The following is a 17190-nucleotide window of genomic DNA, read 5'->3' on the forward strand; positions in this document are numbered from 1 at the left end:
GTTGCTATGAGAAATAGCAAATCCATTGGCCCTGCCCCCAGGGACCCTGTGTTAGCTCCTGTGTGCTCCCAGGCTGGAGGTGAGTTGCAGCATCTTTGGGGTCCCCAGGCATGAGAAGTCTCCCTACTAACTAAGCCAGGACACCCCATTCCAGAGGTGTCTGAGATTTGGCAGGATCTCATGCCTTGTACATTTTTTTTTTCCAGAAATCAGTGTGGCAATTGGAGGCCATAAACCAAAAAGGTGATATTTTTCAGAAAACAAAAACCCAAAACCTCATTCTAGCTTCTCTGTGGCAAACCACCTCTAGTATGTGCAACAGCATGAGACCCATATGGAAGGAGAGAGGCCCAGGGCTCCTCCCCCTTGTCTTTGGTATAAACTTGTTCCTTGACCCTACCCTGCGAGCACCTCTGATAAACAGGAAGGCATCTGCGCCATCAGTGTCCATCCCCCTCAGAGCATCTGAGACCTGTCTGGGCCATCAAAGCCATCCCCAGCCCCCAGGAGCATTGTGGAGGGGACTCCAGCCTCACCAAAAACAATTCTCCATTGTGTTCCCCCCTTGGAAATCGGGGATTTGTAAACAGTCCCTACATTTAGACTGGTCCTGCCCTGTCTTTGTGCTGGTGTGTTGTTTTTTCTTCCCTAAACAATGTCCTTTCCAGCAGGCCTAGCAGTTCACACCATTGTCTGAGACCCTTGGACTACAGGAAACAGCACCAGATTCTTATCGGCTGGGGGTGGGGGGCAGCATGAACAGATGAGGTCATGTCCATAAACCAAGCTGCTGGTCTGCCACATCATTCTTCTGTATCTTTATCTGTGAGAGCAGAGCCCCCCTTGTCCTCCTAACAGGCCAATCTGGGCTTTGAGTGTTCCAACTACTATAGTTCCCTCCATTTGATGACAGACAGGCCTCTGTTGATTCATTTTGGAGTCCTTGCCAGACCACAACTGTCCCCTTGTCCTGGTCTTCCCTCTCTGTCCAAGGGGATGCTTATGGAAGTGAAACACACCCTGTTGGGATGGATTAAGGTACACTCCAGTCATCTTCCTCCCTGGGGGAAAGAAGTCAAGACTGGTCACCTGAGTCCCCCTCAGCTGAGTCCTTGAGTACAAGCTACTAGCTGACTGCTAAGGCCTGGTGTGAGGTTAGGGGCTGGCGTCCCTTATAAGGCCTCCCTGGAGTCTGTGCAGCATTTCCCATCCTCGGTGAAGAATGATCTTTTTTTTTTTTTTTTTTTTTTTTAATTAAGTTCTTTCTTATTGTCCTCCACATGGGGAGAATGATCTTTTAAAAGGCTGCATTGAGGAACCAGGAGTTTCCTTAATAAAAATCCAGTGGGGAAAGTGAAAGGCTTCATTAGGACAGGGAATCCAGGGAACGGGCCCACCAGTGGTACCCATGGCAAAAGTGGGCAGGGGCCGGGCAGTGGGAAGTGGGCAGGGGGCCACAGCTGCTGTTGCTTCATCTCCTGTTCATCAGGGGGGGTGGGTGAATCTGGAAGAGAAGCCAGGGCAGGGGCCCAACAATCCTTGAGATCCTAGTCAGGAATTGTATGGAAACCTAGCCCCACCCACTCACTCTCTCCCTACACCAGGGCCAAGTTTGTAGTCTCAGAAAACCCTGGAGATTTGATCTTAGTGTGTGCTGAAACTTCTCTTTGGGGAGCCCCTGAGAACCAGCACTTGGGGAAGGCTGGGGTGGATCCCTAATTAGGATGGAAATCAGGCTGTTTCTGAGCAACTGTCTCCTAGCTCTAAGAAGGAGATGTGGCTGGCTAGAGAGGCCTCAGTGTGCTGGACTGACAGAGGGATGTGAGTGAGTTCCCTGCTCACCCCACTTTACCCATCCCCCTCTAGCTGCATCTGGGGCCCCTACCAGCCCATGGAGAGGATAGCCTGGATCCTGATGGCTGCTGCCTGACTCCTCCTCCAACTGGAGGATTCAAGGGGGTGTCTAGAAGCTGACCTGGGCTTGGCTGAGTGTAAGGAAGCCATCTAAGAAAGTGAAAAGAGCTGTTTTCCTCCCCTATTCTGCTCCCTCCCTTAGAAGTGAGTGTATTAGACTGCTGGACAGCCACAGGCTTGGGGTGAACCCTAGCCATCAATAGAGGACCTTGCCAGGAAGTGGGCTGCTGAGGCATACTGAGTGTGGGAGGATGGGCAGAGGCCAAGCCCAAGGGCCAGCAGACTGGTGGCTTGGCTGCCCTGGCCCTAGGGTGGCGGGTCCTGCTCCAGTGCCTCCCATAGGAAGCCAAGATGTGGCTATTCGACTTGGGGGGGTTGGGGCAGAGCCTCCAGCGTTTACAGGCTTAGAAAACAGAGATTAATAAACTAATTTCACATGGCCAAGGAAGGAATGAATTAATCAAATCAGCATTTTCCCAAAGTATGCTTCAAAACATTAGAAACACGAAGTGGTGATGACCTGATGGGAAAAAGGGGATAGAGGACCCAGGTTTAGGAGAATCATGTAGCTCATGACAGACATGCAAATTAACGAGAGATCACTGTGGCTTCTTGGGGATTTCACAGGGCAAACAGGCAGCACACAGCAATTCCACGGGGGCTAAAGGGACAGAAATCCCCGTCTTTATTTGACCCTTGTCACAGAGGATCTCATGTTCCATAGGACACCATTTTGGAAAATGCTTGTCCTGTGTCTTTCTCCAAGCCCCTTTCCAGCACTAAACCTGTTTGGGAAATCATGACACAGACCCAAAGACTAGGGGAGGTATGAGACTTTGAGGAAAAAGCTGCCAGAAGGAGTGAGAGGGAAGCCCTTGAGGCAGGAAATAGGACTCAAGATGAGAGGCTGAGAGGGAAAAGTCCAGACTCTAGGGGTGGGAAGGTAGGAACACAGCTTCTGTGGCCTGGGGGGAGAAGGGACTGTGGAGGTCAAGTTCTCACATCCTTCCCAACCCCATGCTCAGCACCAAATGGGTGCCCATGATGCTTCTCAGGTGGCTTGGGGCAGGACATACCGGTTCAATTCTGTCAGGCCCAGGGGACAAAAAGAGGGGCCCTGCTCCAGCGCTGCGAGAGGGGTCTGGTGACTGACTTGTTAAGCCTCTCTACTCTATAGTATGGATTGAGGGGCCCAGGCAAACAAGGGATTCGTCTCCCTGGCAAGGTGAGGTGATGTCCCTCCCATCTTCAAACCTTCCCTGCCTTTTCCCATCTCCCTCCAGCACCAGCGGGCTCTGCAGGGGCATGGCATCGCTGGGGGAGTGAGAGCTGTGGTCAGTGGCGCCCTCGGAGGCAGCTCAACCAGACCTCCCGTCCTTCTCAGAAGCTGCAGCCCCCACAGCGCAGCCTAGCACCCCAGGCAAGAGCACAGGGGCCTTAATATATGTTGGTATGTGGCTTGTGAGGAAGACAGGCACCAGGCCAAGTATTGCTGTCATGAAGTTACTGTGGAAAAGGAGCAGGACTGCCTACGTGCCCAGCTGCCCTTTGCCAGCACTTTTTTCTGACTCAAGGTCTTCCTGAAGCCCAAGAAGGTCAGTCTCAGAAGCTTGAGGGGCAGGAGTTTCCTAACTTAATAAGCAATCTCAGTTTCCTAGACAAAGCCCTTTGACTCCTTCCTTCCCCTCATGCCCATCTCCCTCCCTCCTAGAACATATCTCCGAGGGTGGCCATCCTGGAATGGATGGAAAGGCTCTTCATTTCCAGCTCACATAGATGGCATCCATCAATTTAGAACAGAAAAATACAGAGATACAATAATGATATAATTATGTGATGTAAATATTAACTCCATCGCTTTCCTTATAGGTCTATGCGGTAGACTACCTCATATCCTCATCAAAGCACAGAGGCAGTCATGACAATAAAAGTAACAATAGTAATTACAAGAAGTGTGCTCTGAAGACAAAACCACAAGGCTGATCTCAACATACCAATATAAAAATAGAATTCACACATAGAAGCATTTCCAGGAGTCAATAACACACAGTACCATGGGGGTGGGAGGTGTGGGGAGTTGGCAGAAACTGTCCATAATTTTCTAAGTGCAGATGTTCGTTGTTCAGGATTTTGAGCTCCTCCTCCATTATCTAGAGTAACTTCCCCAGAGAACCCTGCCTGGAGCCAGCCATACCTGGGTCCAACCTAGAGGCCACTGAGAGCCTGGCTGGTCATTTCTTCCTGACTTTGCTGGGATAGAGGGGCTGCAGCTCTATACACCCATTCCCAGGGCTCTGTGCTCTTTCCTCTCCCTCTTCCATGGCCTCTACCTCCCCCTCCATGCCCTTCTCCAGCCCCCTACCCCCACAGTCCTCTCCTTTGCTTTTACCTGCTGACTTCCCAGCCACAGCAACCCCAAACCTGAGGCTTCCCAAGGTTAATCTCCATGCCTCTGGTTAACTTACTGTGAAGTCAAAGAGGAAAGGGGGCCTATTTTAGATCCCAGTTCTCTGGGCGTGGTGGGGTGACTCAGGTAAAATCCAATGTAGATGTACAGTCTGGGTTTGAGTTCAGTGGAGCAGGAAACCCTGTCCTGCTTTTTTATCTGTTTTTCCCCCTCCTTTCTTCATCTTAGTTTTTCTCATGGAGGGAATCTCAAACCTGATGCTCTTGTCCCCTCCTGTCAGTTTTGTGCGTCATTAACTTGCTCATATGCAGTCTGGGAATGACTTTTCATTTAGTCCTCCTTCTCCTCCGCCTCTGTGCTCCCCAGCCCAAGAAACACATCCCTGCTGTTGGCAAAAACACCTCCCTACACACCCAGACAAAATGCATCCTGGCCACCTGAGCGTCACCTCCAAGAACAAGCAGGATTTAGCAGCTTTTTTTCCTTCTATTTTCTTCCCTTAAGAGAGAAAATCTTCATAAATGAAACCATTTATAACCAACCATTATTTAACAGAAACCAACGATCCCAGAGGGAAAACATCTTGTTTCCCCTGTGGCTCCTGAGCTAATTGATGCTATCCTGGGTTCTTGAGAATGCCTGCCTGGGGTCCCATAGCCCATCCTGGGGGTCTCACCCTCTCCCCACCTCAGAAGTGTCTCAACCCTCTGTGGCCCTGGCAAAGCCGTGGGCCTGTGCCTGCCCACCAGCTGTAGCTTACTCGGGGAGCTGCCACATTCCCTCCCTCCCCAGCTGTGAGCATGCTTGTACCACCCAGTGAGAGACAGCCCCCCCCTCCTGCCCCATACTTCCCCTGCTCCCCTCTCCCCATCTCTAGTCCACAGAACCTAGAATCCTCCTAGAACCTACCCTCTCCCTTCATCAGCTTGCAGCCCCTGATGGTGGGGAGGGGGACTCCCATCAGAGGTCTGGGCATCCCAGGAAATCTGGCCTGGCAGCTTGGGGTCTGAGGAAGAGAAGTCAGGCTGTAGAGACACTGCTTGGTTTATGAAGTAGTGCCTGAGACCCAGACCAGGGGCCCGGGGAGCTCTGGCTGTCAATGCTTCTATGACTCTGTCATGGGGAAGAAGTGGTGGGCAGTGTGGCAGGGAGCCACCCCAAGTGGGGGGAGGGGCTTGCTGTTCCACCTTCTCTGCCCCTCCCCTTCCCCGCCCCAACTCACAGTAGGTCCTCTTAATGGGTGCTAGCATAGAGGCAACTTCCATCCTCCTCTGGCTGCCTAAGGGCCCCTTGCCCAGACACCTCCTCAGACGCACCCAAACGCCCACTCCAAGGGTCATTCAGAATGGCCATTGTTCTGCTGGCTGGGAAAGAACCACCCAGGCCTCTCACCTCCGGGCACAGCCGGAAATGTGCTCTGGGGACCATGTCTGAAAACAAACAGCAGGCCCACTGGGGTTGGCAGCAGACAGAGGGTGCTGGCTCCAGCCTAGGACTGAGAGCACAGAGGGGCAGGAACAGGCCTTGGACACAGGGCCCTCCATCAAGCCCCAGCTTTTCCTGTGGGCAGCCTGGTAGAAGTATGGGGGGCAGAGACTCCCGCCTCTAAGAGGCAGTCAGGCATGCTGCCCCCCTCCCCTTAGCCCTAGCTGGGTGGGTGGGAGACTCTGGGGGTTTCTGGGCCACCTGGTCCATCCCGACCACCCTCTCCTCCACCCTCTTCTATGTGGCCTCCACCTCCCGGGGCGTCCGATTGCGCTCGGTCTGCCCCCGGCTCTTCACCTTCTTGCCCAGCTCCAGCCCTGCCCAGCTCTTGCCCTTGGCCTGTTTGCCCCGGCTCCTGGAAGGGCACCACACGCGCTCACAGTACTCGTCCACCCGGGGCAGGTTGGCGAAGCCGATGAGCTGCAGGATGTCCTTATACCAGGCCTTGGAGGGGGTGGAGGCCAGGCCTCCCCAGCCTGGGGTCTCCTCTGGCCTTGGATCCCGAGGAAACAGGCCGTTGAGCTGTGTGGCCACAATCACCTCCAGAGCCAGGCGGACCACAGTCTGGGAGAAGCCGTGCTCTAGTGTCTTGCAGGTGTAGATGCCCGCATCCAGATGGCTGAGTCTGCGGAACAGCAGCCCCTGCTCTGTTTGCAGGACTCTCTCATCTGTCTTTACCTGTGGGAGGTGGGGGAGGGGATGAGGGGGACATGGAGTAGGGCACACACAACATCAGTTACTCTCCCTGCTTTTCCAACTTCGCATTTCAGGACCTGTAGCTTAAGCATTTCCCCTCCCCATCTCTCCTTCCCAGGCTGGCTCAGCACTGTGAGCCAATTGCAGGGAGGGTCTCACCTTCCTATAACCCAGGACAGGGCCTGCAAAGGAGGCTTTTCAAAGATTTCACTGACTGGTTTCTCCCCTAGTCAGAGCTCTGTGGCACCTACCTTGGCCTTTGGGAGCCCTGCCACATAGTCCCTGGGGATAGAGTGGGCAGAGGGGTATTTATGGGTTTTTATTCAGGGAGGGCTATACCCATAGCCCTAGGACTAGAAGTCCCCTCCACTTTCCTTTCTCTCTCTCTCTCTCTCTCTCTCTCTCTCTCTCTCTCTCTCCCCTGTCCTTGTCTGCACTGTTCAGTCCCCCAACCAGGGGTGGGCTGAGTGCCCATCACAGTGCGGGAGGCAGGAGCGCTACTCTGATCCCACCTGGATGTCTGCACATCTGTACGTTGAGGCGGGACTGCCTGGGCAGTAAGTATTGTGTAACCATCTTGTTGTTCCCTGTGCCTGGCCCCCTGGGGGTGTGCTCATCGTGCCTAGCCCAACAGCTGGCCCAAAGCTGGCCTCCCCCAGTTCCCAAGCTGGAAGGAGAGCCCCTCCTGTAATCAAGGCACTCCCTCCCCTTCTCTGCCCCTGAGAGAGGCTGGAGAATGGTTCCTCACCCTGCCCCACCCACGCCCTAATCAGGCCCCAGACTGAGGCCATTTCTGGGGTTGACAGACTTTTCCGGATGGGGGAGGAGAGGGCCTGGGCAGACAGCTGGACTCCAGGGAGGAAGTGTGGGGCTAGGCAGTGGGTATGTGTGTAGGGGTGTGTGTGTGTGTGTGTGTGCAAGTTTCAGTGGTTTAGGCACCACCCTGGGGCAGAGGAGAACCAAGAACCCATGGGAAAGAGAGGCCTGCAAAGATGAGCCATATGTGTGAGCCTGGGGGGCTTCTTGACTAGACCAGACTCTCTTCCATCTCTACTACCCACCTCCCAGAGCTCAGTTCAGTGCCTGGGAGTTAGTGGGCTCTCTGTCACAGGAAGGGTTGCAGCCACGTCTGGCCTGGGCATTCCTGGAGGCAGGAAGAGGGGTACCTCCTTCCAGGCACTGCAGGCACTTAATGCACACTCTTCTTCAGTTGACCTTGGCAGGTTCCCCCTAGAGCCCCTTCCTAGAGATCAGGACTTGGGGTCAGGGAGGGATGTGAGATCAGGACATGTGCAGGTTGGAAGCAAGGTCTTTGCTTACCCGGTCGGGTCCCTGACCCCCTGGCCTCTGCAAGAACCAGTGCACAGCAGCCTGGGAAGACTTGGGCAGGCACTCCAGGAAGGTGCTGTTGTGCTCCGTGCCGTAGACCGTGGTGGCCGCCATGGGGCCTGTAGCCTCGTCTGGAGGGAGATGGAGGGGGGCTCGGCTCAGTACTGTGGGCCCCCAGGGCCCCCACCAGTGTGACAAGGACCTAAGTGTCCATCAATCCCCAAGCCATTCATTCTGTCCAAAGACCCTTCCTTCCCCAGTATACTGACAAGAGCTGCACATGTAGGAAAACTGAGGGCTGGGTGTTAAATAAAACAGGACCAGCCTGAGACCACACTTTGCAGGGGTTGAGCCCGGGCCAGAGGGGTGAGGAGGGGCCCCCATGCCTGCCACCACTCACCTTCCTGGCTCTCCCCCAGGCACTGCAGGGCAGGGTTGCCATGCCGGATGTCCTGCCTGCGGAACCGGCGCTTGCTGGTGCCAGGCCGGTAGCGGGTACAGGAGGCACCGTCCCAGGCACAGTATGGGTCCCGGGCCAGGCAGCACTCAGCACAGGCACTGCCGTAGGTTTCACAGTGGTGCAGCTGCAGCCGAGCCACGCCCAGCCTTGAGCCCACGTACAGCATTTGCTGGGGGGGACACAAGCAGAGCCAAGGTGAGCCTGGGCCCCACCTAGAAGCAACTAGGCTCTTGGCCCTCTTGGGCTTCCTGAGACCCCCACCATTTTCAGGCAGTCTTCCAGAACCTCTTGGATGTATCCCCAGAAACCAAAAATGTTGATCACCCACCTGATATGCACCAGATCCTGTTCTAGGACACGGAAGGAAGGCACGGGGCAGACCCGGGGGGCTCTTCTCTAAGGGGTTTCTCCAGGCCCTTCCTGATGCTGACTTTTGCCCTCAACCTCAATAACCTTTATCCTGACTTGCCTCTGACCTTAGAGGTGCACTCTGCCTCAAGCAATCCTAATACAAAAGTTGGGATTTACCCAAAGATAAACTGGGGCAGAATAACTTGAGGAGATTTTGCCACTTGCAAAAGGACATAGCAGGCCTCTAAAAAGTGGCTCTGCCCTATTTGATTTAAATTATGGGGGTGCCTGGGTGGCTCAGTAGGTTGAGTGGCCAACTTTGGCTCAGGTCATGATCTCAAGGTCTGTGTATTCGAGCCCCGCATCAGGTTCTGTGCTGACAGCCTGGAGCTGCTTTGGATTCTGTGTCTCCTTCTCTCTCTGCCTCTCCCTGACCCATGCTCAGTCTCTCTCTCTCTCTCTCTCTCTCTCTCTCTCTCTCTCTCAAAAAAAAAAAAAAAAAAAAGAAGAAACATTAAAAAATTTTTTTTCAATAAAAAAATTCCGGATTTTGTTTCCAAGCATGTTTCTGTCTCCCCAGAGGGACTGGCCTTTGTGGCTCTCCCCTTATCTGAACACAGTCTCACTCAGGATTCCCACTGCCCACTGGTTTCATGCGTGAGATCTCAGCTCCCCGCCGGACCCTCAAGCCTCGTTGCAAGGCCTAATCAGGCATCCCCATGGCCTATTGCAGCACCTTCCAGAAAGCGGCCTTGCTCAGAGCTTCAGGTGAGGGGTTAGAGGGAGAAGGAGGGAGGGATGGCAGCTGCTCTTACCCTTTTGACAGAGATCTCCATCTCAGTGATGGGTGTCGGCACCTGGGGAAGGAGCAGGGTCTCAGGGATGGGTGGGTTGGGCCAGACCTCCCCTGCATCCCTGCTTTCGGCCTCCTCCAGCCCCTGCATGGGAGCCACCTATCTCCCAGCCTGGGTCAGTGCGCTCCCTGGCAACTAAGGCCAGACGGTCTTTCCCAGACGTCGGGTTATTAGAAAGGTCCCCTCACCCTGGCTGGCCTCCAAGGAGCACAAAGCTCCAGTGTCCCCTCCCACACCCCTGCTGTCCAGCAATGAGGCAGCTGTCCCACTTCACCCATCCCATGTTGGGAGCACAGCAGTCCCCCAGATGCACGTGATGCCCTGCCTCGCTCTGTAGTTGGGGGGCCAACAGAACCCCATGGGGACTTGGGGTCTCAGCCACCCCCTCACTGTTGCTTGAGCCTAGCAGGGCTTTGTCAAGGGGTGATCACCTTGGACGCCCCTCCCTGGGCCCTCCGACTTTTCTCTGGGCCCCACAGCCAGATAAACGCACCAGCAAGGCCCTGCGGCAGCCAGTGTCTCACTTGCACTTCCCACTGGCTGCAGGTTCAGTAAAGACAGGCCTATCTCCTTGTATTTTGCTCCTCTGTCCCCGTGGCCAGGCCTAGACCCAGCAGTGGAGCTGGAGGGGACCCCTCCCATCAGTTCCCCCTTTCCCAAGACCCCACTCACCTTAAACACCTGGAGTTCCTCCAAAACCACCTCCTCAGACTCAGTGGAGGCCCCACCCTGGAGGGCGATGACCTTGAGCACAGAGCCTGAGTCTGGGGCAGGGCAGGAGGGAAGGATCAGTGGGAGAAGAAGGAGTGGCTTGCCCCACCCCCCAACCAGAGACACACCTCCCCAGCCCATCCACCCCACTCTGCCCACCCACCAGTCCCCAGGAAGATGACGTCGTAGGTCCCGTCCTCTGCCTCCACGCGGTCCACCACAATCTGGCGCAACTGCTGGGCCAGGTGCGTTTTGACAAGGACAGGGCGGCCCTGCTGTGGCCGCACGGGCCAGAACATAAGTGGGTGGGCTCGGGCAAACTGCAGCACCTCATCTGGGTAGTTCTTGGTGCTGCCAAAGGGTCGTCCTGGCTGCGCTGTCATCTTGCTGGGGCACTGTGAGCGGCAGCAAAGGGAGCACCTGAAACATCCTGGGGCCGCACGTCCCCCACCCCATCCTGTTTCCAGGCCCCACTGCTGGGCATGCCCACCTTGGGGGGACTGCTCTTGCTGTAGCAGAGACTCCTTAATGTGGCAGGGCTCTGCTCCCCTCCTTACCCCACCTGGCTCCCCTGGAGTCCCAGCTCAACCACAAGGTCATCCCAAGGTACAGTCCCTCTGGTATCGGCTCAGCCCTCTTCCCTGGCCTGGCTTCCAGGCAGATACTCACCACTCCAGGGCGAGGGAAGGGCACCTTGCCCCCATAGGGTCCCCACTGGTGCTGGGGACCATCTTGGTGGGCAAAGGGTCCCCTGAAGACCTCCCAGATATCCTCCATGTGGTACACACAGATGGCAAAGCCCTGGAACACAGCACTGCCAAGGGCGGACAGGGATAGTCAGGCCAGGGTGGCTGTCACAGGTGGGGAGGGGGCAACCTATCCATGGACAGGACAGAGGATGATGATGCCTGAAGTCAACAGAGACTGAAAAACGAGGACACCCAGGCAGAGACAAAGAGAGGGAGATAGACACAGAGCCTCAGAGTTATTGAGTCGGAGATAGAGACAGGGATCCACAGTAAAGTTGGGACACGCAAGCAGAGGCTCAGCAGAGGACGCTAGGAGTGCAGAGACTGGAACCAGGGGTGGGGGTGTGAGGGGAGGCCCATGTGCCCACCTGACTGTGCTGAACAGGGCGTACACCTCAAGGGTTTTCCCTGCGCTGGGCCACAGCAGGAACACATCCTCTGGGAGACAGAGGGCCACAGTCAATGCCCCCCGCTCACTGACTCTGAGCCCTCCGCACCCACACCCAGGCCTGCCTCCGGCCATGCCCTCACCCAGCTGGTCAAAGTGGGTCTCAGCACCACCAGGGCCAGGCACTGAGCACACCAGCCTGGCCTTGAGAAAGGTGCTCCATTTGTTCACCAGCACTCGCTGGCCACCGGCGTCATTCTGGGGGTGGAAGGCCAGAATCAGCCCTGAGCCCCAGGGGGTGGGGCCCCCTCCTGTTCCTCCACCCTCACCCTTGCAGGCAGAGGCTTGGATGTTGGCTTCACACCCTTGCCTCAGTTTCCCTCTGCCGCTGGTGGGGATGGGCGTAGGAAGGGGGTGCGGTGAGGATCTGAACCTCACCGCCTCTTCACAGCTCTCACCACGCAGACACGGCCCACGCGGCTGACCGTGACATGGCCTGGGCCACCATCGGGCGAGGGCACACTTTCCGAGAAGAAGAAGTACACCTTGTCATCATCCTGGTCAGAGTTGTCGGCAATCCGGGCGGCCATCACAAACCGGGGGTCTGGGAGGTAACAGGGTGCAGCTGGTTGGGGGGGGTGCCTTATGGGGGAGGATGGGGAGGTTGCTGAACCCAGCGTGGAGGGCAAGAGGCACAGGGACCCCACGGGAGGCTGGGGTCCCAGGGAGTAGAGTAGGGTAGGGCCATCCCCACTCCAGTGCCAGCTCTCCTACCTCCCTGCTGGTGCCAGGGGCAGATCCCAGCCAGCCCTGCCCTGGGCAGACCCTGGGCTCACCGTGAAGGAGGTTCTGGTCAGAGTCAGAACGTAAAGCTGGTCGGGGACCCCCAGTCCGGAAGATCATGGCCTCGCGCCCCAGGAAGTCAGCCGTGAGGCCCGTGTACAGCTCCCCACCTGGGTGAGGGTGGGGCAGAATCAAGGGAGGAGGGCCAGGCCCCATAGCTGGCCCCATTTCTTCCCAAGGACATCGGCAGGCTCCCCCCTCCTTGTGCCCGCCCAGGCCTGGGCATCACCCACCTACAAAGGTGCTGGCGAAGGGACTGCTGGGCTCATGTGGACACCGCCCCCGCCCACTTTGCACACTGCTGGGCTCCAGGTGGAGCACGTGCTGCCCGAGAGGGAGGAAGGCAGGGAAGGGTGTCACCTAGGAAAACAGCACCAGCCCCCCGCCCAGGGAAGTGGCCATCGCGTGCAGCGATGAGAGTGGGGGTGGGCAGAAGGCGCCCTCATTCAGGGCCTCGCCAAAGGGGCCAGCCTGGCACAAAGATCCCTTTCAGGCCCCTGACCCCTCTGCCCCAAGCCAGGCTCAATGAGGAGTGTTCAGACAGCAGGGAGGAAATGTCACTGCTTCCCAGTCCCTTGTGGGGCCTGCCCCAGGCTCACCTCCCCACGATGCCCAACCGTGATGAGGGCACAGGTGGGCTGGAAGGCCCCAGTGCCACATGCCAGTAGGTGGGTCCGGTTGTGGGGCTGTAGGACCCGCACAAAATTGGCACACTCCACCTAGCAGAGAGAAGGGGCAGGGTGGAGGGGATGAAGGGGTCTTTACCATCTCCTTGGGCCCCAAGGCTCAGCCCTGCCTGGCTGATCAGCTCTGGAGATCTAGGGTGGGGATGACATTCTTCACAGACCTTCAAGAGCCCTCAGGATCTGCTCCAAATGCCCCTAGTGTAAGCACCTGGGGGAGTGGCTACAGGCTATTCTGGGGGTCAAGACCTGGGTGTTGGTCAGGGCTGGGGGTCAGTCACTTCTGACAGCACTCACCAAAGGATCTCTTCCCTTGCGAACACACTCCTCCTTCTGTCCTGGCTGTGGTGGCCACAGGACCTGAAACACAGCCTAATTGACTCCTGACCTCACAGCCTCAGTTTCACCATCTGGCCTCCTAGCTCTCAGACAGACCCTTCCCTCTGTCAGTCCAGCTCACCTCCCGGGGATCCGGCCATGACTGATCCAGCCGCAGAGAGTAGATGGCATCACGGCCCCCCAGAAAAAGGCGGTCCCGGTACTCATCCAGGTACATGGCCCGAAGGTCCAGGGAGCCCCGGGGACCCAGAAAGACAGCAGAACGGTTGGCAGACAGGAGATCTAGGAGGCAGCAAGGGTAGTCAGTGCCTACTGCTCAGCACACTTCTCCAGCTAAGATGTGGAGGTAGAGGGTCCCAGCTGTGCATTCACCGCCCCTCACCACCCCCGCCCCCTCACATCTGGAAAATGTTTCCATCCATAGGCCCGCTGGAGGGCTTCTGAGAATTGCCTCCTGGGGGTGGGTGGGACAGGGGGGCCTTGAGCCCTGCTTCCTACCACTCCATTCCTTGGTCCCTTAATCCTTCAGTTAACATATCCTTCCCACAGGCCCATCTGTGCCCTACCCAGTCCCCAAGGAAGATGACCCTGCTGGCCCCGCTGTCAGAACTTACGGTAGCAAGCTGAGCAAAGTGCTGGAAGAGCCTGGAGGAAGGGTGGGTTAGTCTGAGCGGTGTGCAAGACTGACTCAGTGGGACAAGCGGACAGACAGGGGAGAGCATTCCCAGCAGAGAGAACACCTGGCAAAGGCCTGGGTATGGGAAAGGTCAGGTATGGCCAGGCAGAGCTCAAGGCTCTAATCCAGGGATGTGATGAAGGAAGACTTTCTCCTCCATAGACACTGCCTTCCCAGACGCAGGGGGTTGGGGGTGGCTGGCTGGGGATGCTGGCCCCAGGAGCCAAGGATCATGAAATAGGTCCTTGGGGGTTGGCTAGGGAGGTGGAGGTAACAGGTGGTCAAGCGGGCAGGCAGGCAGAAGGATATGATGGGAATGAGCATTGGCTACCCTTGGGAAGGCCGGCTATCCTGTGCCTGCTCAGAGGATACCCATCCAAGGTGGCAAGCCCAGCACCCACTCCACCCCCAAACTCATCAACAGCCTCTTCCAGGAAGCCTTCCATGACTGACAGTACTTTAGAGGGGATTTGCCCTATTTGGGCTTTATTTTTTTTACTTTCCCCCCCAAACCATAGCTCCCAGAGCAAGACCACCTTCTGCCCCCAGACCCAGCTACACTCTCCAGAGTGGAGCCACGTCTCCCCCCTCAGTCCCCGGAGCAGGCCTGGGTCTCTCCACTTGGATTGGGGTGCCCAGGGGAAGGTGGTCACCCCTCTGGTTTCCCCAAGAAGAAGAATCATGGAGAGTCTATGTCTCAGGGACCTTTCCTTGGGACCCTCTCCACAGACTGTGCCAGCTACAGCACAGCATATCAGGTTAGATCTGCTGAGGACTGCCCCCCGCCCCCCACCGGGCCAGGATGGGCAGAGAGAGGAGGCTGAAATCACTGCTGGGCTGTGAAGAGCCTCTGGGACAGAGAGGGAGGAGCAAAGGCCAGCACTGTGAAGTGGGCTGCAAGAGGCAGAGGGGGCAAGGCTGTGGAGATAGGGTGAGGGCCCCCACCACAGGCTGCTGCCCTGCTTCTCACTGCCCACCCCGGGCAAGGAGCCCAGGCTGAGTGCACACCTCAGGATCTTGCAGACCTGTCCTCTCCATCCCTCCCCATCTCTCCCTGCCCATCTCTAAGGAGGCCTCTCAGGGTTTCCATGCCCCTCTCCTTTTCTCAGAAGCCCCCTCAGGTTGTCCTCTGTGTCTCTGTCTCTCCCACCTCCACCCTCCTGGGACCTGCCCCTGCCCCCGGTCCTCCTCCCCATTTCCTGCCTCTGGTGGCAACTCAGCTGGAGAACCATCTCCGTGAAGTCCTTCCCACAGTCTGTGCTGTGTGGAAGTGACCTCCGGCTGGCAGAAGAGATTGCCCGGGGCTAGCTGGGGCCCCCCCAGCTGGGGATGTCACAGAGTCCCAGGGTCCCACAAACGCGCACATGAACAGGGCGCGCACTGCCCCTACCTCGGTAGGAGAGCCGCAGGCGAGGCACGCTGGGGCCAGGGCTGGGGCTGCCCCCGAGGAGCAGGAGTCCTCCCAGCATGCAGCAGATGGCCCAGGCCGAGGGGGCCATGCTGGGGAACCAAGGGCACCACGCTGCCCAGCAGAGCCGCCCTCAGTCCGCTGCTGGTTGTAGTTTGCTCCGTTGCCGCCAGGCCTGACACTTATAAGGCAGGGGCTCCACCCCCTGTAGGGCCAGGGAGGCGGGAGGAGGAGGGAAGGAGATGGGGGAGGGGCCCCTGCCATCCACCTGCTGCCTCTCTCTCCACCCGGGCTGGCCTGGTTAATGCCTCTGTGTCAGATTGGCAGGCTCCCCATTGGGGAGACTCTTTCCCAGCTGGGATGTGGGCGGCTTACACAAAATGTTCACAAACCCAAGTCTCCAGAGATAGCCTGGAAGGGAGGTCAGGGGTCAGAGATCAGAGGTTGGTGGGCTGGCTAGAGGTCTAGCTGGGCTCTTCTTTGTTCCCTGTCCTTCCATTGCCCGTGACAGTCTCCATGACAAAGACAAACTGACTCTGGGCCCAGATCCCTGATACCAGGAAGGTCCAGCCCCCTGAAGCACTGGCCTGGCTCCCCAGCTCCCTTGGCAGGGCCCAAGTTGCCTGGGAGGGTCATTCCAGCCCAAGGGACTCCATGCTTTGGGTGGGGGCTGGAAGTCTGGCTACACTTCATAGATCTGGGGTTGGCAAAAGATGAGCCCAGCCTCCTCCACCCAGCCCTGTCCCTGCTGGTCTCCAGGCCCCATCCCAGCTCACTGGGGCAGAGGACAGGATCCACTTCATGCTAGGGAACTCTCCCATTGCTGTGTCCCTCAGCCCTCCAGGCCCACCAGAGCTCCACGGCCCAGAATGTCACCAGGTAAGTGGTGGGTTCTTCCCAGAGTTCCCCTCTGCACACAGACCCTACACACACACACGATCCCTTCGGGGTGAAGGTGGAGGTAGGGTGCTCACACCCTTACTCCCTCTAGCCTGAGCACCGGTTCAGGGCAGGAGAGCCACAGAAGCCAGACAAGGGAGACAGAAGGCTGAGGGGTTGAGTAGGGGTAAGTAAGGGGACTTCCCTATGCCCCCCATCCCACAGCAGCTCCTGTCTCTGCACCCCCTCACCCACAGTACTCCACCCCAGAGCCCTTTACTCATATCTGAGGCTCTAGGCACTAAGATTTCAAACTTCAGCTGGAGTTGGAGCTCCAAGGATTCTAGAAACTCCTGCAAATTAGGTCTCCCAGGTGGACGAGCCTGAGCCCTTAGATAGTGGTCAGGAAACTTGGGGGCATTAGAAAGAGAAGGACCTGGCTCAGGCCACACAGCAGGCTGAGAACAGACTCCGCTTAGCCCTGGCCCTTCCTGGGACTCTCTTTATCTTCTGGGGCTCCTGGAGTACTGGGGTCCTGTCTCCCCCACCCCCATCTCATCCCTGCAAGGGAAACAGGTTGGCTCCTAGAGTCAGCATGAGAATGACCCAGGGACCTGGAACCCTGTCTCCCTGTCTCCATCTCCCCATAATACATATATGCCTCTTCCCAGGGCATATGCAATGCCTCCTGGCATTGGGCAAGGGATTTCTCAGGGAGGCCAGGGACTAGTGTCAGCTCACCCAGCCTCTGGCTCCTTGGAGAAACTTGGCTAAAGCCTTTCCCTCTTTGGGCCTCAGTCTCCTCCTTCCGTGGGCAGGGAGCAGCCACCTTGGGGGTAACAGGCTCTATACCAGTGAGGTGTGCTTGTTCAGGGCCTGCCATGGTGGTGATTATGTCATGAGCCCTCAGAAGGCTGGAGCCCCTCTGCCTCTATCTTCCTGGGGAGATGTTTCAGCCTGAAAACCGGGCTGGGGGCCAACGTCTGGCTGAAGATTGGGTTGGACATAGCCTCTCATT

At 57.1% G+C, this 17190-nt stretch overlaps 1 protein-coding gene across 5 annotated transcripts; it reads right to left on the bottom strand.

Moving 5' to 3' along the window:
• Positions 1–1116: 1116 nt before the first annotated feature.
• On the bottom strand, positions 1117–15458 carry SEMA3G (semaphorin 3G). Of its 5 annotated transcripts, none has more exons than XM_042979088.1 (18): positions 15276–15458; positions 13331–13491; positions 13168–13230; positions 12787–12906; positions 12421–12511; positions 12181–12297; positions 11803–11948; positions 11488–11602; positions 11325–11394; positions 10877–11021; positions 10371–10602; positions 10169–10260; positions 9458–9499; positions 8232–8460; positions 7823–7962; positions 6347–6484; positions 5231–5327; positions 1117–1504 (listed from the first exon to the last, which is right to left on the bottom strand). In XM_042979088.1, exons 1-18 carry the CDS (start codon positions 15382–15384, stop codon positions 1251–1253), a joined length of 2361 nt encoding a protein of 786 aa, XP_042835022.1. In that variant the 5' UTR covers positions 15385–15458; the 3' UTR covers positions 1117–1250. The 5 variants fall into 5 exon arrangements, with proteins under 5 accessions (XP_042835022.1, XP_042835021.1, XP_042835024.1 ...); XM_042979087.1 differs by having other exon boundaries at positions 6104–6484; XM_042979090.1 differs by lacking the exon at positions 5231–5327 and having other exon boundaries at positions 1385–1504.
• Positions 15459–17190: the final 1732 nt, after the last annotated feature.

The sequence above is a fragment of the Panthera tigris genome, chromosome A2, assembly GCF_018350195.1.
Source record: "Panthera tigris isolate Pti1 chromosome A2, P.tigris_Pti1_mat1.1, whole genome shotgun sequence".
In the NCBI taxonomy this organism is placed as follows: Eukaryota; Metazoa; Chordata; class Mammalia; order Carnivora; family Felidae; genus Panthera; species Panthera tigris.